The sequence below is a fragment of the Heptranchias perlo genome, chromosome 10, assembly GCF_035084215.1.
Source record: "Heptranchias perlo isolate sHepPer1 chromosome 10, sHepPer1.hap1, whole genome shotgun sequence".
In the NCBI taxonomy this organism is placed as follows: domain Eukaryota; kingdom Metazoa; phylum Chordata; class Chondrichthyes; order Hexanchiformes; family Hexanchidae; genus Heptranchias; species Heptranchias perlo.
The window spans coordinates 23,899,022-23,925,478 of NC_090334.1; the positions used below are offsets into that span (position 1 = coordinate 23,899,022).

The 26,457-nt window shown below is 40.3% G+C and overlaps 1 protein-coding gene across 2 annotated transcripts in view; it reads left to right on the plus strand.

Annotated features, from left to right (window-relative positions):
- Window positions 1-26,457, plus strand: part of LOC137326344 (gephyrin) — a 491,797-nt gene that overhangs the window by 352,454 nt on the left and 112,886 nt on the right. For both annotated transcript variants that reach the window (XM_067991340.1, XM_067991341.1), the window contains exon 11: window positions 18,863-19,000. In XM_067991340.1, the coding sequence (XP_067847441.1) occupies window positions 18,863-19,000 (138 nt within the window). The remainder of the gene's footprint in view (window positions 1-18,862; window positions 19,001-26,457) is intronic.

Sequence of the window (26,457 nt, forward strand, 5' to 3'; positions counted from 1 at the left end):
ATAAGGAGCTGAGGAATATGAATACGGCCAAGACTATGGCCCAGAACTTGGTGGAAAAATAATGGCGAATTAACGGCTCCCGCCATTATTAGTTCGCAAAAGATCCAGCAATTTGTGGCAAAGAAGAGATAAACCATGAGTTCCGAGTCCAAATTGCTGGACAATTTGCACTGCTGCATTTTTAGACTCAACAAAACCAAGAAAATTGCAACCTCGACATGAGTCTCCCCATTGAAATTAATTGCACATCATGAAATTGCTGGATTATCCCCATAAATGCAAATTAATCTCGCTGCTGCCATTTAGGGCTGATAATTCATGTCGTAAGAACCCTGTTAATTAAATGATTTATGGTCCTGACATGAACCTTGGAGGCCCAGAAAGGGAACAAATGAAGCTGTGGAGTCTCCTCCAGCAGGTAGTGAATTGTTCAGAGAGGATTTTTAAACTTTTTAAAACTTTTTTAACCTGTTGTGGCAGTATTTTTGTGCCAGTCTTGCCATCCACACTGCTATTCGTGTCGGACTGCAATAATTTTCAGGATGCAAAGCTGTTTTGACACTTTGAAATTAGATAGATTTCTTTCAGAAAACAATTTTGGAATACTGTATATGAGGAAGAATGTTTTTACATTTTGCACACCTACCCTGCCATTCATTTATTATTAACTTCTCAAGGACCAATATAACAATTCCCAAACACAATTGGATACAATGCCCTCCTCTTCTGCTTTTTCTTTTAAAATTTTTTCTTACTTTTCCTTTCTGTCTCTTTTTTTTATCTCTCTCTTAATCCATTCTTTCTTTCCCTCTTTATTTCTCTTTCCTTATCTAATTTGACTCTAATTCACCCTATTTCCTTCTCCATCGTTCGCTCTGTTATTTTCTCTATCCTTTTCTTTTAATGGTTAAGGAGATATACCATTGGACACGACTCATGAGGTCTCAGATGCGAGGTTGATATCGCTGCGCCGTTATCAGTTCGCATTTCCAGCAATTTGTTGGGCAAATATAGTGCATTCCGAAGGGTGAGGAAAATAGTCCAATTCACGTCGCTCGCCACGAGATGTGCCATTCCAGCAATTTCTAGACCATGATTTGCAAATGGGCAGAACAAGTAGCTCAAGCCATACTCCAGAGACTTGAGCAAATAATCTCGGCTGACGCTTCAGTGCAGTACTGAGGGGGTGTTGCACTACGGAGGTGTTGTCTAACGGATGAGACATTAAATCGAGGCCCTGTCTGCCCTCAAAAATGGACATAAAAGATCCCAGGAAGAAAAGCAAAGGAATTATCCTGGTGTCCTGGCCAACATTTGTCCCTAAACAGCACCACCAAAAACTGATTGGCCATTTATCGTTTATGGGACCTTGCTGTGTGTAAATTGCCTGCCGTATTTCGCTACAACAGTGACTGCACTTCCAAAGTAATTCATTGGCTGTGAAGCAGTTTGGGATGCCCTGGGGTTGCTATGTAAATGTAAGTTCTTTCATCATATTGGAAGAAAAAATGAGGAACATACTTAGTGACTGACGTTGAGCTGTCTAACTGAGAAGCCAAGTGAGAATGGGAGCAGACCACACTGATCATATCCAGGCATTGTACAGCAGCAATTAACAAAGCAGAAAAAATACTGAGCTTTACTACCAAATCAGTGCGGTTTAAATCTGAGGCCATCATGCTAAAGGTGCATGGTGCTCTGGTGATTGGTTGTACATCAAAAACTGCATTGATTTCTGGCCAACGAAGCACAAGGGAAAAATTCAAGCCCTAGAAGGACTGGGGAGAAAAGTGACAAGGCTGAACTCTAGTTTCAGAGGACTGAGATATAAGAAAAAGTTAGAAAAGCTTCAACTCTTAAGCGTTGAAATGAGGCAAATGAAAGGGGACCTTACAAAGATATATAACATATGAAATTAAATGAAAGAGTGCTACTTCCAGAGAATGTAAGTTTAAATCTCACCAATTTGAGAATTTGAATTCAGCCACAAAAGATCTGAAAATAAAAAGCTGGTATCAATAAAAAGTAACCATGATGCTGTCAGAATGTCGTAAAACATAACTTGTCCGCTAATGTCCTGTAAGGAAGGAAACCTGTTGTCCTTGACTCCAGTCTCACACCAACGTGAAGTGGCCAAGCAAGCCACTCAGTTGTAACTAAACCACTACACTCCAGTGGTTCAAGATGAAGGCCCTCCACTACCTTCTCAGGGCAACTTGGGATGGGCAAGAAATGCTAGCGACACCCACATCTCGAGAATGAATTTTTAAAAATTAAAGTTAAACAGTAACTGCAGGACATGGAGATATAGATACAAACTGGTAAAAGGCAAATTCAGGACTGAAGTCAGAAAGCACATCTATACACTGAGAATGGTTTCTGGTCAGGGAATTGAAACAAAAATTGAAGAGGCAATTAGATTGTAGATGTCCGTGGAAGGATGAGCTGGATGGATCAAATGGCTGCTTTCATCTATATTTATCTTTGGGAGATATGCTAATATATTACATAAATAGAAGTCTCGTGTCTACCACATATTTTGCCTGTTGTGCTGCTGCATTCTGGCATCTTCTCCAACCAGTGCAGACCCTGACAACTCGCCCAATACGCACAGCCTCATCCAAACCTTTCTCCCACCCCACTGCCATATCTTGAGATCTGCGAACTGTCCTGCCTCTCCCTGACCCTATTATTGTCAGGCCTATGGAACATTCAGTAAGCCAAACTCCACATTCCACCCCTAGTCCTGCAAAATGTCATATTCTAGCTTCACAATACTGCTTTACCTAAGAACTGCTCCCTAGTGATACCAAAACAGAGCAACCCCCAAAACTTGCTTCTAATCCCCACAAGCCTCCATCCTACTCTTGTTAAACCCATCATACCTACTTCCAATTTCCGACATTATTTATCATCTCCCTGTGTCACCTTGCCTTTAGGAAAAGGTAAATGGTAAAAATCAAATGCATAACTAAAGGAACATGTAATGATTGTCAGATCCATCCATTTATAGTTTTCATGCAAAAAAGCCAGTTATTGAATTTAATCCCAGAACATCACAGTTTTTTTTCTCCGTTGTATCGTGATTATGGGGCTGCGTAATTCTTTTATCCAGCAAGTGCTGTAGGGGATGGGGCAAAATGATAATGTGTTGAATTGTTGGTCAGCTTCAGTAAGAATGGGAGGAAACGTTTTCCAGTGATTCACAACACTCATGAGTAAGAATAAGAATTTTCTTCAGAATTGTTTAATTTTTTATGGGATTCTTTGGTTACTTTACTGGTGACATTTAGCTGGGGTAAAAATTCAAGATGATGGCTCAAACCAACTTCCCAAAAGTTTTGGACCAATTTGATTGGTTCAGCCTCTTTCTAAAATTGGTGATTTTGCTAAATGCTTTATGCTTGATTTGTTGTTACCACATGTCATATCACCGTTCTTCATTTCAAGTCTATCCATCTCATTTCTTTGCATTTGATTCATCTGTTGCATACCCGTTAAGTTGTGATTTGTTGCTGTTTGATGAATATGAAATTTGAGCCAATCAGCTTGAAGTGTTACACAAAAATTTGCAGGTAAGAAGTGAGGTGTGATAGACACAGGCTATATACAATATATATGTGAAATAATTTCATTTCCATAAAAACATCCGAAGTGCTCAAACTCCCAAATTTTCCCTAAATAAATTTTCCACGATAAAACTTACTGTGCTATCTGGATTTTCTACTTGTTTTAGTATTGTTTGCTTTTGGCATTACATATATACTTGTAGCAAATGTCCAATGCACAATGTGAAGAAGCCAAACCATTTAAATATATTGGCCCAGATTTTGTGTGAAAATAATGGTGAGGCTAACAGCGCTCACCGTTATTGATGCGCAAATCGAACAGCAACTTCTGGTGAGCGCACATACGCAGTTAAACGCGAAAATCCTGAAGTTGCTGCCCGAGATGTGCCACTCCTCCATAAGTGGCACGAAAACGACATCTAGCTCCCCAATCAAATGTATTGAATGGCATGAAGTTTCTGAACTTACCTCACAGATAAAGACTGAACTCGTCACAAGAAGTTAGGGCTTGTCCATTCTCGTCTAAGTACCCTTCTAACGGCATGGTAAGTCTTAATTACTGCCAAACAACCTCTCTGGCACAGAAAATGAACTTTTACAAGTGTGGAGTCTCATTCCTTCAGATTTTAATTGTTGTTGGAGTTTTTTTTTATTTATTTTTTCTTTCTGTCTCTTATCTCTCTCTCTTAATACAATCTTCCTTTCCATCTTTTTATTTCACTTCCTGTACCTGATTTGACATTGAATTCACTATTCTAACTTACACTTCCTGGTTCAGACTCTGCACTGCTCATTAACGATTCTTCAACCTGATTGATTAAGAAGACACACAGTTGCTTGCCCTGTTCACACAGGTCCCAGATGTTCTGTGGAGGGCGTCGCGCTGTTTGGATCTCCTGCTGACAGCAACTTGCCATGCAAAAGCTCATTGAAAGTCTGTGGGCATGTGCAAGTCCAACGAACGGCTGATGCCATTCATTTGCTGCTCAAATTAAAATTCGGCCCATTCATTTGTATTGAATCATTCTGCAAACACAGTCAATGTAAGACATGTTTGATGGGAATTCTCATCTCTTGTATTAAGGAGAAGGTTATGTTGGATTGTTTTACCTGCAACATTAGCAGATGTCACTTACTTGGTATTTCTGGTAAGGTCTTGTAAGCTTGATTGTATTTGCTTGCAAGCACTTGAAGAACTGTAAATGGTACTAATATATATACATGGGAGCTCTATAAACATATTCAGTTACGATGAAGATCCATGGGGATTTCAAGTGCTATTTTATCCCCATCTGTTTTGGGCAACAGGGAAACAAAATTGATAAAATCACCTATTGCTTTCGACCACAGTTTATTCTGCCCTGACTACGGGTTAGGTTTTTGCATAATTGATGGATTTATTTATCATACATCTCTCTGTTTTTCCTACACTTTTTCCTCTTCTAAGCCTCCTTCAGTATGTACACACCATTGTCTAAGGATTCCCTAGGTTTGTGAAACTTGGTGAATATCTGAACACAATTTCAGAAAGAAGATATTTCAATTTTTTGGTATTCTTTGAGAGAGAACTCTTTGGGATCTATTTTGACTTTCGGGTGACTGACCGGCAGAATGAGCTGGTCGGTCGCCCATTCTGGCAGCAAAGAAGCCTCCGTAACTTTGAGGCCCTAGTCTCATTTAAATCTGGCAGGTGAGCTGTGGGGCGCCAAACAAGTTTCCCGGTGCAGCTCGCCGGATTGAGGCCTCAAAATTAGGCTGGGGCTGCTGTCAACGAGGTAAATTGCAGAAGGGGAGGGGCCATGATCGTGGAGGGTGAGGGTCCCAGGGCGGCAGCAGCCCAGATTATTTTTGTGGGCCGAGATTATTTTGCAGCCGTGCTCCTTTGTAGGAGCCCTCCAGAATAATTCAACACTTACCTTTAGTGGGCCTCTTCGGTTCAATCACCCGTGGCATTGCGCAGGCTCCGACCAGTTCCGACCTAAAGTAGGACCATGATTTCAATATTAAAAAAGGCCAATCGCCGGAAACAGGTGGGTACTTTGGACACCCGGTGGTAGTCCCTTTCAAAATGGAGCCGGCCGCAACGCTAGTGTTAACGGGGCAGTGAAGCTACCGACTCCATTTTGAGGCCGTTAACGCCAGGTGAGGGCAAAATCGACCCCTTTGTTTTCATTTCTTTTTTTTTGCTCTTCTGGCCTCCATGGAATAACGACAAACTAATGCCGAAAGGGCAAGGCCAGATGGACAACCTAATCCCAGGCTTCCCCCACTGCCACTCAGCCAGGCTCGAGGAAATGTATGAGATAACTAGGAACTCATTGGTGTGAACAATTCAATTTGTATCCCATAACTCCTGTGGTAATGTGTATTAGTAAATTGATGCAGTGTGCCATATAATGTTCACTTCAGCAAATTTTAATGTCAACATTTGGAGCCACTTTTTAGTCCAATTTTTCTTAAATCGTTGTGACATTCATAATATGCATGTTTTATTCCAGATGACTAAGTACAATCACATCAGTTCTTATCTGCTTGTCAAAGGCCATCTGTCTTCATTTGTCATTGTAACCATCAACTTTGGTACAGAATTATACAGAAGCAGTTTACTTCCTTGGGGTCAGTCACAAAAGTAGGAATTGTAATTGGCTTCTTAGGTTATTTTTGTTGGTATTTTAATCCATTTGCTGACTTCTCAATTGCAATCAAATGTAATTGTCTTCATTTAGAAGAACACATCAGAGCTACCTGCATCAGCCAAATAACATACATTTTATTTTGCTAATCATCCATTTTGTGAATTCCTCAGTGATGACAGTGAATGCAACACAAATTGAATAATGTTATTTATTCTAAGTAGATTGTAATGTTAAGCATGATGTTTAATTCAGTGATTGCACCATTTCTAGGAATGCCAATGTTGTAATATTTATTTCGTGAATGCTGTTTATGAATTCAAATTCCCACAAGGGGCAGAGTTTTCCATCTAACTTCCAAAAATATTTTTCAGACATAATTTTTAAATACAAAAGGTAAACTCTTGGGCCTTTATGTAATATTGCTGAATAAAGAATTTTATTTGTAGCTTTTAAATTCTAATGGCACTCTAATATAAAATATATGCAACCATTTTCTCAAGATCACAAGTTAAAACTGAACAATTCTTCCGCTTGTCGTACTGAATAAAGTGAAAATGCCATGAGCCCTGTTTTCTGAACGCTATTCGCACCCTGGAAGCACTGGATTGGATTCTGGTGTGGTGTTTTCAATTTTTTCATAGGATCCACTAAAAGCCATATCATTTTGTTTTTTAGTGAATGTGTTTAGACACACAGATGATTCTGGTGCAATTTAGCTCCAGTTGGCAACTTCAGTATTTGGGTGGGTTGGACCTACAATGTACTGTTAAGATTGGATCCCCTGGTAATCCCAATTAGAAAATATGCATGGTGCACAGAGCGCTGTCTCAGGAGTAGTAACGGGTAGGTTTTGCACCCATGATCACAAGTGCATGAAGTACCTCACATTGTAATCCATGGAAGCATCAATCATAGGCAAACCACTACCCCACTTGGAAAGAGAAAATCTCTTAGCCTACAATATATTACAACACTGATGCTTCCCACAACCTCAAGTTCTACCTCAAAAGGTGTGCCTTTTTTTCTCAATGCCTCCAATAGCACAAAGCTGTTGGTGGTAAATGATTACTGCTGGCCATCATTTTTCTTGACTGTGAGCTGTCTGAGTGATCAACCCAGTGTATTTTATTTTCAAACTTCACACAATTAGAACTTTGAGAATTAATGTTGTTGCACTTTTCTGTATCTGTACTTTGGTCTATTCAACCCAATCTTTTTACCTGTGTACTAATACCTCTCATCTCTATAGCAATTCAGTAGTTTTCAAATTATGCTCATGAGTATTGGGACAATTTCAGTAGGATGATAAACTAAGACACTACAGCCTGTACTGCAGAGGAAATTACATGGGAACAGGAGTAGACCATTTAGCCCCTCGAGCCTGTTCCGCCATTCAGTTAGATCATAGCTGAGCTGTATCTTAACTCCATCTGCTCACCTTAGTTCCGTAACACTTAATATCATTGCCTAACAAAAATCTATCGATCCTAGTTTTGAAATTTTCAATTAACCCAGCCTCACCAGCTTTTGGGGGAGAGAGTTCCAGATTTCCACTACCCTTTGTGTGAAGAAGTGCTTCCTGACTTCACCCCTGAACGCGCCCAACTCTAATTTTAAGGTTATGCTACCTTGTTCTGGTCTCCCACCAGAGAAAATAATTTCTCTCTATCCTATCAAATCTTCTAATCGTCTTAAACACTTCAATTAAATCACCTCTTAATCTTCCAAAATCAAGGGAATACAAGCCTAGTCTATGCAACCTGTCTCATAATTTAACCCTTGTAGACCTGGAATCATTCTGGTGACTCTGTGCTGCACCCCCTCCAAGACCAATATATCCTTCCTGAGGTGCGGTGCCCAGAACTGAATGCAATACTCCAGATGGGGTCTAACCAGAGCTCTGTACGGCAGCACATAACTTCCACCCCTTTGTATTCCAGCCCTCTTGAGATAAAGGCCAACATTCCATTGGCCTTTTTAATTATTTTTTGTACCTGTCCACTAGCTTTTAATGATTTCTGTACTTGGACCCCTAAATCTCTCTGCCCATCCATAGTTCTTAGCTTCTCGCCATTTAGAAAATACTCTGATTTATCTTCCTTCGGTCCAAAGTGGATGACCTTACTTTCCCACAACTCCATCTGCCACAGTTTTGCCCATTTACTCAATCTATTAATGTCCCTTTGCAACTTTCTGCTCCCATCTACACTATTTACTGTGCCACCTAACTTAGTGTCGTCAGCAAACTTAGAAATATGTCTCTCTATTCCTTTAAAAACATTCTTATCTTTGTCGTACTATATTTTGAGATCATTTGACCATTTTTTTCACAAAGAGGATTTGGAAATAAAAGTTACCTTCAATTATTTTAAAGCGTAGTGTATTCATGCAGGTTAAAACAAATAGGGCCTGAGACGATAGGCAGCTTTGATGTTATTTCCTCATAGACTGTAAATGTCAAGCAATTTGTTTTATTCGGTAAATCCCATTGTATTGGAAAGTCTTTTTCAGCTGTAAACAGCGAGAGATAAGACAGACACTGGGACACAGGCTGACAGTGAGCTATTTTGAGACAAAGAGGTCAGAACTGCTGGAGGACAGTTAGAGGTGGTCCTGTTTAAGTCAAGTAAGACAACCCCCTGATGTGGGGAAGAGTGGCATTTTCTTTATTTTGTATCATCACATAAAGATAAGTTGTGCTTTTTGAAAGAAGTGACTCCGGTCATAACCGTCGTTCTGTGTGTTCACCTTACTGTGAACTAAATCAGCTTAGCAATTCATTTCAGGCCTCATCTCAGCAAGTGTTTGCTTGGCCTGGCATTGGAGAGGTTGAAGAAACACACCAGCGAAAGACATTAAATCCATATCAAAGGGGTTGCTATTGTCACTTCCCTGAGTTACGCTATCGGGCAAGTGCATATAGGTCAGTGTGAGTCAACTCTCAGGAAAACAAGATGCTCAGACTGCTTGCAGGAGGATATTGATGCCACTGAGCCTGAGAAAATATCTATGGCAGACCTGAATTTGTAACAGATAGACAGATACGAGGTAGATGTTTCAACTATATCTCAAGTTAAATGTTACTTTCTATATTGGGATAATACATATCTGAACTTTTTTATATTTGTTTTAGTAAATCATTTAAGATATCACCTCTTAGTTACCAACTTATCTTGAATTGGCATGACAATGCTTCCTGTAATCTCAGATGCGATTTTCTCCAGTTCAAAGATATAAGTGTTCTGAGAGGTAATTTTGAGGCTTGAATGATTGCTGAAAGCCTAATTCAACATTATGCATAAACTGACCATAAAAATTGTGTATTTTTATAATTTATATTTCATGAAGTTTGAGAATCCGATCAAGTAATGAGGTGAAAAGTTTTGACAAAATAAATGTCTTTTTATTTTAATCTAAAATTAGGACTCCTGTTTGCTAAGTGATTCATAGGATCAGCTAAAAAGTCCAGCTGTATTAGTTCTGCTGGTCGTCAAGCTAAACTTGATATTCTATCATTAAACTACTTCAGTATAGAAATAAGGTGGGTATGCCAAGTCCTGGGATGGATTTGCAATGATGTGATCTCTAAAAGGGATAAATATTTTGGGGAGTGACATTTATTCAAGTCTTAAGTCTTATTATCAACAAAATGCAATCACCCATAGTTGGGCTTGCTTTCTCAAAACTTCTGATTTTTTTTCAGGATACTATGTTACGGGTACGGTAGCATAGTGGTTATGTTACTGGACTAGTAATCTAGAGGCCTGGACTAATAATCCAGAGACATGAGTTCAAACCCCACCATGGCAGTTGGGGAATTTAAATTCAGTTAATTAAATAAAAAATTTGGAATAAAAAGCTAGTATCAGTATTGGTGATCATGAATCTACCGAATTGTCATAAAAACCTATCTGATTTACTAATGCCCTTTAGGGAAGGAAACCTGCCGTCCTTACCCAGTCTGGCCTATATGTGACTCCAGACCCGCAGCAATGTGGTTGATTCTTAACCGCCCTCTGAAATGGCCTAGCTCAGAAGTCAAGAAGGCGGCTCACCACCACCTTCTCAAGAGCAATGGGATGGGCAATAAATGCTGGCCTTGCCATGAATGAATTTTTTTAAATGTTAATTTTAGGACCTATAAAAATAAAATAAATTATAAGAACATAAGAACATAAGAAATAGGAGCAGGAGTAGGCCAATCGGCCCCTCGAGCCTGCTCCGCCATTCAATAAGATCATGGCTGATCTGATCCTAACCTCAAATCTAAATTCATGTCCAATTTCCTGCCCGCTCCCCGTAACCCCTAATTCCCTTTACTTCTAGGAAACTATCTATATCGAGGCATTTAAAACTCTGCCATTTGCCAGCAGAGCTGGTGGGCCAGTGTTTTTTGTGTGTAGCTAGTGGGGTCATTTTATTATCTCCTTTCTGAATTAATCTGCAGTAGCCACCTTTTCCATCTCAGTCATTGGGTTAGAAGGCTGTTCTCTGATATGCCGCCCACGATGAGTGATCACCTGATGATTCCCTGTCGGTGGAGAGCTGTCTCTCCTCTATTCACTGCATCCCACACCTCAGATCAGAAAGCTGATCAAGTGGGGATTACTTCTTTACCACTCTGTGCCTGAGTGGGTTGGAGTCCCACCATGTTGCCATCAGATTGCCAATATTTGAGTGAGTATTGCTAATCGTTGCTGGAGTTTATGAAAGGTGGGAAGCTGGCAAGGAGAGCATTGAAGTACTGCATTCTGAAGATGATGAAGGTATGTATAAGTGTTTAAGCAGCAGTCGGGTTAAGGTAGTGGTGGAGGCAGGTGATGCCACACAGACGAAAGTGACAGACTTTGAGATCCAGAGAATATGGGGTCTGAATTTCAGCTCGAAGTTGAATCGGATGCAAAGTCTGATTCAGCCTGAGACAGTGGCTGAGAAGGAGGATGGAGTCAATGGGGAGGGAACAAAGTTTGTGGCAGGAACCAAATTCAATGTCTGGAGAAGTTAAGAAACATACAAGACTGAATGTTGGACAAGCAGTTTGACAACACAGGGGCAGTAAAGGGATTGAGAGAGGTAGTTGAGAGGTAGAGCTGGGTGTCATTGGAGTACATGTGAAAGCTGATTATGTTGCCAAAAGGCAGCATGCAGATGAAGAAAAGGAGGAAGCTAAGGATAAATCCAAGGGGGATTCTAGCATGGGAGTGGGAAGAAAATCCATTGCTGGAGATGCTCTGGTTATCAACAAATAGTTAAGTGTGGAACCAAATGAAATTAGTCCCACAAAGTTGGACAATGGAGGAGCAGTGTTGGAAGAGGATGGTGTGACCAATTGTGTTGAAGTCTGCAGAAATAATGGGCCGGAACTTGCTCCGACCAGCATGGCAAGGCTCTCCGCACATCCTGCGGATAAAAAATACGAATATACCCACTGCGTAGGCCATGACGTCCATTTGCTTAATTTTGAAATCTTCTCCAGTGGTGCGCTCCGAGATCAGCGCAGGTCATGTGCACATGCAAAGACTGTGAGAATGGACGCCCCGCCCTCAAACAGGCAAGTAATATTCCTTTCAAGTGACATTCCCTATGTTAGTCTAAATAAAAATTTAACATAATAACATACCTTATGAAAAGGCATGGAAATGATTTATAATGAACTGAAACATACAGAAATTAAAATTTAAAAAATACATTTTTTAATAGAATTTTTTAATGATCAAAAAATATTAAAATAGGAATAATTAGACATTCCACATTTTTTAAATTTAATTTGTTGTTGTTGTGCAGCCATTATTAGTCTCTGCGCTTTTAAAAAGTAGTGCCGGGCTGGTATTTTCAAGCGTACCTTCTCATGGCGTAAGTATCTTTGTTTCAGCTGGGCAGATGAGTAAGTTTAGGATTGTTTGGTGATTGTGTTTGATTGTATTGATTGTGGCGTGGTTGGCCCTTTTATTCGGGACTGTCAAAACGCCATTGAACCAATCAGAGCAAGTTTGCGATTTCTGGGTTTTAATGCGCATGTGCACATTCGCGAACTTGCTCCATTGGATTTGACGGCGGTTGGGATGGACACCATTACAGATCAGTGTCCAAGGTAAGTCAGTTCTGGGCAAATGTATTTTTCCCTCCCTAACCTAGGGACCCACCAGCCAATTATAACACCACTATTACTAGATCAGCTAAGTCAACACAAACTGGAGATCAAACCTAGGGCCTTTCTTGTCTGCATGACTCAAACAATCATCGATGATTTTACCTCTGAGCTATCAAGGGACTGGAAACAAATGTCAGTCTAAAGGTCTGCATGTGCCCATAGCCAGGCTGCTTTATTTTGATGATTCAGACATGTTTAACAGCTTTGGGTTATTTTATTGCCATAACCTGTTGTGCATCTTATTATGGATCAAATAAATTTAAGCTTATTTAAATTCATTGGCCACTCCATCCCTGTTCCTCACCTTTTCTCTGGTTATATACTTGAGTTTTCATTTACCTGGTAAAACTGGAGAAAACAATAAATCTTCACTACCATTGGGTTCTTTCTGTCATTGTTCAGTATTCAATAGATTAATGTCAAATAAATGTGTAAGAATACTCGTCGTTCTCCCATGCTGATGCTCACAGGCATTAAAAATAGTCTCTGTAAATGTCTCTCCTTGTTTCTCTCACTGCAATTCTTTCCCACATGACCTCTTTTTATTTCTTTGTCTTTCCTTCTTCTATTTCGCCCTTTCTGTTTCTCTCTGCCTCTCAAATTTTTCTTATTACCTGCATATTGTCCACTAATTTTTCTCCTTTCTTTCTACTTCTCTTTTTTCTTCCTCTCTATTTACTTCCTCTGTCTCCTCTCTCTCTCTTTCTATATTTTTCTATCTTTCTTCCTCACACTGTCTCCCTCTCTCTTTTTGTGTCTCTCCTTGCTGCTGTCATGTCTCTTGCTCTCTCTATGCTTTTCATACACTTTCCTTTCTCTCTATTTCTCTATGTCTCTTTCTCTTTATTTCTACATGTCTTGCACTTTTTACATTTCCTCTCACCTGAAGGCACTCGGGGCCACCCTCTGTTGGCTTCAGGACTGATGACAGCTCTCTGAGAGCACGAGGCCTAGATGTGCCATATTTATGCAAATAAGTGAGAGGGCCATAACTGTGTTTGAGAAGGCATCAGGTTCAGGGATTGAGTTGGGAGAGAGTGGAAGCTTGGGGCTTGAATGGGAGCAGGGACACGGGGTTTTCGTTGTTGGCTACAGAATGATACTTGGGCCAGGGGTGGGGCAGTTGGTTCCTGATAATCACAACTGATAACACATCAACAATCACGTAGTTAGTGTGGCCAAATCAGATCCATGGGATAGGATGTAGAGCAATGGACAAGTATAAATGAGTTATTCCAATATTATAATTCTTATGTCAAAACCCAATAGATCAACTATAAATTGCAAGCTTAAAAGTTGCATTGTGAGTACTCTAATAAAATTGATTGTAACATAGAAAGAAATAAACAGTGCCACCATTTAAATGGTCGCCCGATATTTACTTTCCACCAATCTTTAATTAGCCTGGACCGAGGCCACTGGCTGCATTTAGCATCCGATCAGGTGAGGTGCTGGCTGCTCATTCAGGTTGGGCCACATTGAAAAGTGGCTGCTGCATTAGGGTGTGGCTGCAATGGTTTCTACCCTCTGCTTTTGGCAGGGGTGAGGGAGAGCAGAGCAAGAGCTGGAGAACTCTGGGTGAGCCTTGTGGGAGGGAGAGTGTGTGCATTTACAGAGCTGGAGCACTTGGGTGGGCCTGGGTGGAAGAGTGTGAGCATTTACAAAGGTGGAGCACTCGAGTGGGCCTGGGAGGCAGGAAAGAGCCAGGACTAGGACGCCCAGGGAAGGAGGGACCGGAGCAAGAGCTACAGCATATGAGGTGGATCTGGATGGTAGGGAGTGGAGCGTAGTTCAAATAGTAACAAATGGGGAACTTGGAATTATGACAGCCAAGGACTTTTTCGAGTAATCTGATCCATGGTGCCATATGGTTAACATGGATCAGTATTGTGAATCTGATTGGTTTGTCCTGCCATGTGGATAGCATGGACCAATGCTAGGGTCTGATCCACAGTGTCACTTGTTTCATATAGACCAATTAACAAAGTTAGAATCTCACTACAATCATACAACATTACAGACAAAACATGAATAATATAGATAGATGGAGCGTCAGGTGTTTCAAACATGAACAATGCCAGTCAGCACTTGATGTTATTTTCTTTAAGCAGTACATTTGATGACCCGATGTACTATTGAGTGGAATCTCTCGGGGATCAGTGCTTAGTTCTCTGTTTTTTCTAATCTACAGAAATGACTTGCTGACAAGATAAAAGTATAAAGAGCAGCAAAGGATTTGCAAAAACATTTAGATCATTAGGCAGACAATGAAATTAAACACTGAAAAATGTGAAGTGTTATTTTTTGGTCCAAAAATGTTGAATATAAATGTACATTGAAGTGAATTGAATTAGTCCATGGACACTTAGCAAGACACCTAGGAGATAAAAGTCGTGGTGATGAAACAACTTAAAACAAAATAAAATGCTAGGATAGATATATATTCTGAACAGTAGAACACAAGTCCACAGAGACCTTGCTCGAACTTCACAATGCACTGGTCAGATCAGACTTCTTGTACTATGTTCAGTTTTGGCCATCATGCTACAAAAAAGATATACAGACATTACAAAAAGAGTGGTAAGATTTATCTGAAGTGTAAAGTAAGTTTAAAAGTGTGAGGAAAAATTCAAGAAACTTAAATTTAAAAGGAAAAAATAAACTTTACATAGCACCTTGTCAGTGGATTGCAGTTTAGAAATCAGGCAGTTAAGGGGCAAGAATATAAAATATGAAATGATATAGAGAAGGGAAATTACAGTAAGCTAAGTCCAGAGGACATAAATGGATATTAGTGAGAAATATATTTGGAAAGATATGGGGGTAGGGGGGAACCTTTTTTTAAATTCATGACTAATGTTTAGAATGACCTACCAAGTAAGGCAGTGAAGGTACATTCAAGTTATTTAAAATACAGTTGGATAGCCCAATGATAGACTTAATGTCCTGAATGGATGGTCTTTTCCTTTCTCTGATTTTCCTTATGTGCTTATTGCAGACAGTGCTACAAAAATGTTAAGTTGCTCACCTCTTGGTCAGTGATTATTTTTTTGGGGACCTAGAAAATGATCTTACACTTAGCAGGAATAGCTACCGAAACCAAGAAAATATATTTCAAAAAAAGCAATAAAATTACAGGAAAAGAATTAGTCCATTGAGAGTTGTTACAACATGCCACAGAGGATCAGATGAAACGGGAAAATGAGGAAGGTTTGGAGATTGAAGAATGAACACACTAGTGTTGTTTACAAACTGGTAAATTGCTCTAGTTTGATTTGGTTTTCAGTTCACCAAAGCTGGAAGGTAACTTGCCCCAGGCTGGTTGGCAATTGAAAATTTTCCAGGCTTTCATTCAGTCATTTTATTCATTAATACCAGACTTTTTTCATAGCACTTTGAGATTCCAGAGTGTGTGCTTTTATTCCGATTAATTTGTGAAACAGTATGTGCCTGTGCCTTTATTGAAGAGCCCTTTTTTTTTAATACATATCCACTCTCTTGATTGGACATTCATATTGTCAAGGACAGCTCTGAGAGTCAAGGAAAAACAGAATATAAATAACTGCATATAATTTCCTCAACATTATTGCTGTGAATCTGAATGTTACATGAAAACAACACAAGAATTTTATGGAAAATTATCTGAATAATCAGAACAAATTGTTCATACGTCTGTTTAATTCACTCCCGAGGGTAGTACCTGTATGCTTTCATTTTATTGCTGTATTTGGATAAATGCAGTGTAGTAGTAAGTTTCATTTTTAGCGTATTTCTGTTCTTTTCCCCTCTGATTTTCTCTCTCACTTTCATGGAGATACGGAGTAATGGTGGGACACAATTATATGGGTTCCAGCAATCCTCCAGTGCAGCACTCAAATAACCATTCCAGCACTCAAATAACCATTGCGAGCGCAGGAGATGCAACACCTGCCCTTTTGCCTCCTCCCTTCTCACCCTCCGGGGCCCCAAGCACTCCTTCTGGGTGAAACGTCGATTTACTTGTACTTCTTTCAATTTAGTATACTGTATTCGCTGCACACATTGCAGCCTCCTCTACGTTGGGGAGACCAAACGCAGACTGGGTGATCACTTTGCTGAACACCTCCGTCTAGTTCGCAGGCATGACCCTGACCTGCCGGTCGCTTGCCATTTTAATTCCCCATCCCAATCCCATTCTGACCTCTCTGTCCTCTGCCTCTTACACTGTTCCAATGAAGCTCAACGGAAGCTTGAGGAACAGCACCTTATCTTTCGTTTAGGCACTTTACAACCTTCCAGACTCAACATTGATTTCAATAACTTCAGACCATAACCACTGCTCCCATTATTTTTTGTGGCACTGCAACTGCTGGTAATAGTTCTGATGTTGCCATCTACAGCTCCTCTAGACCCATCTTTGTTTCTTAATTTGTTCCATTACCACCCTCCTTGCCTTGCACCATCATCCCTTTTGTCATTTAATCACTCTTGCTCTCTACCCTATCACAGACTTTCCCTTTTGTTCTTTCCTCCCCTTCTTCTCTCCCTCCCCCTTTCCCTGGCTCTGTACTTGCTTAAAAACTATTAACTCTTGAACATCTTCCAGTTCTGACGAAAGGCCTTTGACCTGAAACATTGATTCTGTTTCTTTCTCCACTGATGCTGCCTGACTTGCTGAGCTTCTCCAGCATCTTCTGTTTTTATTTCAGATTTCCAGCATCTGCAGTATTTTGTTTTTGATTCCTGATGTGTGAGTGAGTGTTAGTGGATTATTCAAGCACCGGTGTAGTATCATAGGAAGGCCATTCCAAGACTCAACCAATATACACACGTGCAACTTCCAGTAGGGGTTGGTGAATATTAATCTGGAGCAGAGACTCTATGCAGTGATTGCTTTGCTTCTCCTCCTCACCAGCTAAGGAATGCTGTAGCATTGTTGCATCTCTGGCTACCTCCTCAGACTAAAAGAAGGAAAGAACATGCATTTATATAGCGCCTTTCATGTCCTCGGGATGTTCCAAAATGCTTCACATCCAATGATATGCCTTTGAAGTGTAGTCACTGTTGTTATGTAAGCAAATGCAGCAGCAAGATCTCACAAACAGCAATGAGATAAATGACCAGATAATTTGCTTTGGTGCTTTATTTGGGGGATAAACGTTGGCCAGAACACTAGGAGAACTCCCCTGCTTTTCTTCAAATAATGCCATGGGATATTTTACATCCACCTAAAAAGGCAGATGGGATCTCAGTTTCACATCTCATCTGGAAGATCAAACCTTGAGGTCCTGGTCTGTAGGATTCATTAGCACAAGGGATAGTGTATTCACCCACTGAGTTACGGGGAAAGCCCTCCAAATTAAACTTCAGAATTTGGACCGGATAAATAAAATGAAGAACAAAGAGGAAAAGCAGATTTACTCCTGGTGAGCTGTATGTAAGGGAGGACAGAAGGAACTTTCATTTATGTTGTGCATTATCAAATCCTCAAGACTTGAAATGCAGTCGCTGTTTTGTCGGCGAACATGGCAGCCAGTTTGTGTACAGCAAGGTTGCACAGTTTTTCTGGTGTTGGTTGAGCGAGGAGCGTCTCATCTGAAAGTTGGTACCCTTGACAATGCAGCACACCCTCATTAATGCGCTGAAGCGTCAGCCTAGATTATGTGCTCAAGTCTGTGATGAAGCTTGAAATCATAACTCTCAGATTCGAGGCAACAGTACAATCAACTGCACCAAGCTAAGCCACCTGATTGATGATGGGCATTTACAAAAAAAAGAGCCAACACGCATGGTATTTCTCTTTTATGTTACCAAGGCCAATTGTAATTCCCCACTGCTGCCTCAGCTGAGACTGGTAAACTAGTGCAAGTTAGCAGTGGAACCTAAGACTTTCTTGGTAGATGTTGGCTCACTGCCATGATATTGGTACCTTCACTTGCTGAGCTACCAGGGGAGCAGATTCCCTTTTTAAAAATCGTTCCCCCCCCACCCTCCTTCATGATTCTGCCCTTCATCTAGATGAGTGGGACTGTTGAGGCCATAACAAATACCTCTAGTGGAGAGCCCTCCAAAATTCTCTTTATATTAACATCAGAATTTGGGCTTTATGAATAAAATGATCCAAAATGTAATAAGTAATTAACTTTTTGTAGCACTGGAAGCGTACTTTGTAGGAATTCTTGTTCGATGCGCACCAAACAAGAACTATTAATTTCTTTGGATTATCCAACCTTTGGGAAGATAATCAGCCCAAAGCACTTACCGTGCAGCCAAGCCAAGAATTAGCATATTTCACCATTTGGGATAGTATGGTACGAAAGCTGAGGCTGATATAATCCCTCGTTTGAGAATCCAGCACTGAAAAGTCACAACTTCTTTACATCCTGTTCACATTATGTTTATAATTTGGTGATGTAGGGGAAGAACGGAGAATGATCAGGTTGTTCGACAGCATACAGTCACCAGTCTTAATTGTACGACACACAGACAACAGGAATATTGACCCTACCAATTTTTTCTATGTTTAGGCCACAGTGCAGTTGATATCAGCAAGGTGGCACGACGACACCGCATGTCTCCATTCCCTTTAACTTCGATGGACAAGGCCTTCATCACCGTGCTGGAGATGACCCCGGTTCTTGGCACTGAAATAATCAACTATCGAGGTATGATTGAGAATTGTGGATTACAGTTTGCCTTAAGATCTGTTATTATTGGCTTCATTGTTGAAAGGTTGTCTGAAGTTAAATTTGTACCATAATTTGTTTGGGGAGGGGGAGGGAGGCGGAGAGAAGATTAAATCTAAATTTATTTTATTGCAACTTTTTAAAAATCCAGTAATGGTGACCAGGTACTTGATGGCATGCAATGTGTTCATAATACAAATACAAATCAGTATTTATTGTTTCACACAACAAACGGGCTGTAAATTCTGTCTTTCTCATTCCTGCAATTTGAATTCAGCAATCTTACCATGGAGTTATAATACAACAGAATTTTATGAGTAGCGAGTCATGCTTTTACTGCCCATACACACCACTGGTGAGTGCATTACTCAAACCTTTGTCCTGCTTCCGAGCCTTCAACAGCTGCTGAGGCTTTTAGTGACCAAGAACAGCTGATAGGAGAGTCAACTCTTTTCAGTCATTAAAAATTAAATAATAGTCTGGTGGGTTGCTGAAATTCACAAAAGTAAGAGCACCTGCTAGAGGAGGTTTCAACTTATACTGCATGTTCTGGCAATGTTATGCTCTTCTAGCATCCTTCTGATGATAATGTGGTATTAGTGCTCAATATACAATATGACTAAAAAGAAAAGAAAGACTTGCATTTATATAGCGCCTTTCACGACCTCAGGATGTCCCAAATGAAGTACTTTTTTTCATCCCAAGAACATGCCTACCATTAAAATACTTTTCCTTTTATTAATTCAACCATATCACAACAAACAGATATAACGATGTGTGTATTCACAGCCTTATTGTTTACAATTCAGGAAATGTATATTGGTAAAGATGTCCTATCCTGCAACAGTTTTTAAAAAAAGCAAGATTATGAGAAGCAATGTTTATTGATTAGCCTTGTATTTTGTAGTATCCAATGAAAAGAGATCTGTATTTGAAAAAATATCACTCTCGAGTGCATTCTAGAATTTATATTCCTCAGGTAAAAGCACTGGGTATTCTAATTACTTTACAAATCTATCTACTGTACCAGTTGAAACCAGGTGCATACTAAGAAAAGTTTTGTTTCTCATTTTTGAATATTCAGCAATGAACTGTGAGCAAAGAGGATTAGGTGGATCCCATATACAAAGTAATGTGCTCCAAAGTCACGATTTTACATAAAAATTAAATAGATTACAATGCAAAAGAAATAGTTGGACGAATAGTACATTTATACTTGTTAAAAATCCCGATTATGAATTGCTCTGTGGTATTTGTTGTATACCCATGTATGGAGGACATAACAATTGATATCTTAATGCAATTTGTCTGTGATTTTTACATTAGTGTGATGTGCAGCAACTAGAAAAACGGTGGTTTATATCCATTTTGCACTTATGATAAATATTACCTGACATTCGCTGCCTTCTCCATGGTTCCATGTCCCTCCAGTGGTAATGGTGTAGTTTTCCAAGGCTCGAATCTAATCCATGCCTTCAGTATCAAAATTCTCCAAAAACTGTCAGCATATCCTCAGGAGTAGAACATTTTTGAGCCATTGGTTCGCCCCCAAAAAGATCTCTAATATGTTGAATGTTTGTTTTCTAACCATTATTGTAAACCTGAAAATCTCCTGGGATCATTCAGCCTTTTGTCACGGCCCTAATTTTCTTCATTTGCTTGGCCACCAGAAGAGGGTAAGGGATTTGTAGATGAAAATGAAACCATATTCAACTCAGGTCATTGGACATGTATCCTTTGCTAAAGAATAGTAAGTCAGTGACACGAGTAAAACATTGTAGTATTTTTGAAAATGAAAATAAATTTCGATTTTGCTGTGATTTTGTTTCACGTTTCAATGTACAATACAGGAAGAAAAGAACATGTGCAGTTCTATCTGCATCAACATTTTCATGAACATGTTGAGTACAGTGTCTCTCCAGAACCTACTGAGGAACTGTGTACTCCTACAGTCTGTGTGGATGATGCATATCATTCGAATAATAAAGTAGACCCAACATGTTGTTCATCTATCTCTTTATAACAGTAATTTATTATCTTATTTTTTTTCAGTGAGAAGCCTTATCAATTTAGAAACGCATTTTATTAATAAGAAATTGTTCAGTTAAATATTTTTGGTTTATAACCTATTGATGAATTACAGTTTCATTGCTGACAAGTCATATTTTCAGTCAGTTATAATTCTGTTTTATAGTTTGCACTGTTTTTAAAGTCTATTTAAACAAATATGGGTTCTAATCATGAAATTACAGAACACAGCATTAAATCCTTTGAGCATAACTCGCATTGTTACCATAATATTTTGTATTTTAGTCGTAAGATCTTCAAAACTACCATTATGTCACAGACACCAGACTCAGACTGGTACCTCTGTCATGCAATGTGCAATCAGCAGACCCAAGTGACATTGCTGCCTGTGCCTCACATTAAGCTCAGTGTCAAAATAGGACGACACCTTGATCGTACCCGGGAGCTCCACTGCCCGGCTGGTTTATTTTTAATGTTAGGAGATATCTAGAGGCTTCTCTCGGAACATTAAAAAATTCCACGCTAGGTAATGTTATCTTATGTACCTAGGCTGAGAAAAGACCATTCGGCCCATAGGTGGTCACCCCATTTTTTGTTGACTGTCATCCCCTTGTACTTGTCTTCCCTTCTCCGCCACCTGCAAGGAAAGGCAAAAACAATTAGAGACCTGTAGCTAATTCAGGAATCCTCTGTCAAAAATTATTCTCTGCCCCTCAAAGACGCTCAGGCATGGCCCAGGCAGCCCCAAACCCAATAGTTATTTTCCAGATTAAACAATTTTATTTTCCATATGCTGTGATCACCTCATTTTCCAGAAATGCGTCCAATGCCTTCTTGAAGGACTGCAGATAGTTAATCTTCACTATCAACTCAAATCTTGGAAATGGATTGAGAGAGATTGGGGAAGTAGGCTCAGGACTGACAAATGACTGTCAATATAACTAATAGGTACACAAAATACAGAAATACAATATAGCATGAGTGGGTGTAGGTTAAAGGTAACTAAGAAGCAGAAAGACTTGCGTGCAATCACTGACACACAATATCAGGAAGCTGTGGCCAAAGCAAACAGGGTCCTGGACTGTTATGCTCAATACAAAACTAGGACTTTGATAATGGACCATAATAATGGGGCTATATAAGGCTTTGGCAAGACCTCAGTAGAGTTACGTGTAAAATTTTGGATCCCCCAACCTCAGGAAGGACATTGTGGATCTAGAGAACTTGCAGAGAGGGCAACAGGATGACCCAGCCTAAGATTGTTAAGCTACGAAGACAGACTTGATGCCTTGGATTTGTATTCACTGGAGAGACGCAGACTTAGAGAGGATCTGATTCAGGTATTTAAAATTATTAAAGGCATCAACAACATGCAAATAGAGTGTTTAGGGTGATGGGGCCAGGTAGAACCAGAAGACACCCATATAAACTGAGAAAACAGGGAGTTTTACTTTTCTTAGAGGGTGATTGATATGTGGATTCCCTCTTCTAATTCTTTTTATACCTTTCCCTATGTGAAGGACTATTACTGCTTTAATAAGTCTCAATAATTATTTTCAAGTGCAAGTTGCCTAATTAATTCCATATGTAGTAAATGTGTCTTTCTCTCATTCAGTACTCTTTTGCTTCTCATTGGGATATATAAGGCATACTATAGCTCCACCTCCCATTTAACTGGCCCTAACTCTCTTTTCATTTCTGCAAACCAAATCTTTTTTAAAAATGTGGTCCCAGCATGCTGCTATTGGTAAAGTTGCTACAATCTCATTTTTTAATTTTATAATAGTGATTTGAATCAGCAGGGTTCTTCCAGGTTACCTATCAGCTGCGGCTCATTACTGAATCCTAAATCCAAGATATTATCCCCCCTAGTGCTGATCCTCACTTTGAATTAAGAAGTAATCATTGATAAGTGCCTCATGGGGACCTCTCATCTCTTTCAGTTCATGAAAAGCCCAGATGGTCTTGTAAACCTCTGGGCACTTGTAAAATATGGCTTCACACGAGGTATATTATAGCCACTGTAAAGCCCAGCGCAGCATATGACAACTTACTAGAGATGGTCTTACACCTCTTGGCCTCAAAATGCTCGGTATTCAGCCCACCAACCTAACTCGTGCACTGTTGCATCGATAGACTTCCAAAATTGCTTCATATCAACATTAAAGTGGTAGTATACCAGCAGTCTGCATAGCCCAAATTAGCTAAAAGGTTTGTTTAAATAAGGCTCCAAATGCATTGCAGAAAACAAAATACAGTACATTACTGTACAATAGGTCAATTCAGACGACAACACAATTGAGAAAAATGTTTTAAAATTATGTCAAATTGAATATGTTTGGAATGTGGACTAAGCACAAAAAGATAATTATAAACATTTGCAGCATTTGCAAATTTTTGGAAAATGCACGGACATGGTAAAATAAATCAACTCAACAATACTAAAATTTCCTAAAATACTCCCAAATGACAGTGCACTACCAAATATTTCCACATTCACCTGAGGAAGGAGGAAGCCTCCGAAAGCTTGTGGATTTTAAAATAAAATTGTTGGACTACAACTTGGTGTTGTAAAATTGTTTACAATTACCAGATATTAGACTAAGTCATGGTCAATGTCTCTTATCTATTCTGTAAAATGGAAGTGTGTCAGTGGCCTCTTGCGACAAGCTGACTGGTTCATGGTAGAGAAACTGGTGTTTTTCAATCTTGGAAGGAAGCAGCTAAGAGGGGACTTCGTGGAAGCGTGCAAGGTAATGAATAGTAAAGAAAAGGGAAATCTGAAGTACCTCAAGTTAAACATTGACAGTAGGACAAGAGATGAAAAGGCATATTTCAGAATTGCCCATCATCATCTCTATTTCCACACACCCCTACTTCAAAGCGGCTCCTTGCTTCAGCCATGATCGCAACCTCTGCTCCCAATAAAGACCACCTCCAACGATACCACAGGCCATCCTCCTGTCCTGTTAGCCCCAACTCCTGAGGGCGACCCCTCCATCAGCTAATTCTTATAAATGTAAAAATATGTTATATCTAAAGTTAAATTAAAATAAATAAAACATATAGAGCTGGTGATTTTTGAAACATCAGGAACCACCCCCCTCAACCCTTCTGTACCTTCCCCTCCCACCCTCTTTCGCTCCTCTAACCCTGCTCTATCACACTCTGCCTTCCCATACCGCTCTAATTTCCTCCGACAAGGTCTCGGTTTCTGCATCACAGTCTTGTGTCACCCCCAGTACAATTATTTCCCACCCTGCATCCTAGGGTTACCAACCCTCACGGATTGCTCAGGAGCCTCCCGGAGTGGACGAGTGATTGCCTGGATGCTGCTGCTGGCGACCCAGGAGAAAAGTGCTCCCATGTTGCCATTCACACCTGCGCGCCTCCTAATTCCCGCCCCGATCTGTCAATTCCCGTCCCACACCATCCTATCTGCCTCCGTGGAGCTGGAGACGTTGCCTAACATCAGATTGAGCGATTTCCCCCATGGAACACCCTTCGTGGCCGGCCGCTGGTCCTGCCCCCTCTGCCCTTACGTTCACCGGAGAGGTGGTTTGCCATATTTCCTGTGAGGTTGTGGCAGTGGAGCGGGACCAGCCACAAGGAAATTTGGTGTGCCTGCAGCAACCGGTCTTGGTTTCTTTATCGCCATGAGCCAGCAGGAGCAGGATGACCCATTCCTGGAGGAGGAACCAAGTGGCGATGGGTCTTTAGCTCTGAAGACTCATCCAGCGATAATGAATTTGCAAGATTAGTATTAGATTCTCAGGTTACCAATATAATAGAATATATATTGCCATCCTTGAGCTTCAATTTCAGCACAATCAAACTGAGGTCAGTCGTTTAAAGTTATCGCCTTCAATGGCAGTCATTAGCAAAGCACAGATTAAGTAACAAAGCCATTAAGTAAAAGCAATAACATTTGCAGACTGCACTAAATGTCATAGGACTGAATGTCATGTGACCAAGCCTCCAGGAATAGGTCCATCCAGAGTTGGTACCCGATGGCTTGGTGTTGTGAACACTGTAATTTCTCATTTACATAAATGAGCTGGTTTCAGAAATTCAATGCAAAGTGGTCTAATTTGCAAATGATACCAAAGTGGGAGGGACAGAGGAATTGGAGGAGGCAGCTCAGATACTACAAAATGAATTGGATAAAATATATAAGTGGGCAGAAAACGGCAGATGAAATTTAATGCAAACCAATGTAAAGTGCCAAACGTAAGAAATAAAATAAAGGACACGCGTACTCCATGAATGCTGTTGAAAGAGACGTGGGAGCCTTAGTAGGTTTGACACTAAACATGTCCAACTAATGCCAATTCAGTATTGAACCACACAGCCAAAATGGTTGAATGGAAGTCCAAGGAAGTCACGATCTAACTTTTTATAGCACTCTGGTCAGACCACGCCATGAGTATTGTATCCTGTTCTGATCGCCAAGGCACACGGGAGACATTGAAGCTTTGGAAATCATGCAAAGAAGAGCCACAAGGCTGATTCCTTGGGCCAAAGGTCCAAGCTATGAGGAAAGACTGGAGAAAGGAGGTGTCTGTGAGGTGCATAAAATAGTAATGGGGATGTAGATTCAAACTAGTAAAAGGTAAATTTAGAACTGATGTCAGGGCATTCTACTTTACATAAAGAGTGATCAATGTCTGGAATAAATGTACAGGAAGAGCAGTGTAGGCAAAAACCCTGGAATCATTTAAGAAACTATTGAATGATGAAATGGGAAAACTTTCATGATCTTTCTGCATAGATGAAGTAAGATGGGCCGAATGGCCTTCTTCCCCCATAATAAACTTGTGATATGCTGTGGGGTGCAGCCTGTATTATTGGATCAAGTCATAAAAGCACATCTTATCATTGTAGACAGGTGAGTCTCCTGCAAGGAGAGCTGCCAGTTGAGTTTTATTACCCTCACACTTGCATCCATTTTAAAATTCTCCACGAAGCATACGGAACTCCATTTTGGCTTTTTTTTATTATTCATTCTCGGGATGTGGATGTTGCTGGAACAGCCGGCATTTATTGCCCATCCCTAGTTTCCCTTGAGAAGGTGGCAATGGGACTTCTTGAACTTCTGCAGTCCGTGTGCTGAAGGTGCTCCCACAATGCTGTTAGGTAGGGAGTTCCAGGATTTTGACCCAGCGACGGCGATGTACGTCCAAGTCAGGATGGTGTGTGACTTGGAGGGGAATGTGGAGTTGATGGAGTTCCCATGAACCCACTGCCCCCCCTGTCCTAGATTGTGGCGCTCACAGGTTTCGGAGGTGCTGTCAAAGGAGCCTTGGCAAGTTGCTACAGTGCATCCTGTAGATAGTACACACTGCAGCCATGATACACCTCCTTGTCCTATTCTTACCATTTATTCAAGGATAAATCTTCATGTGACA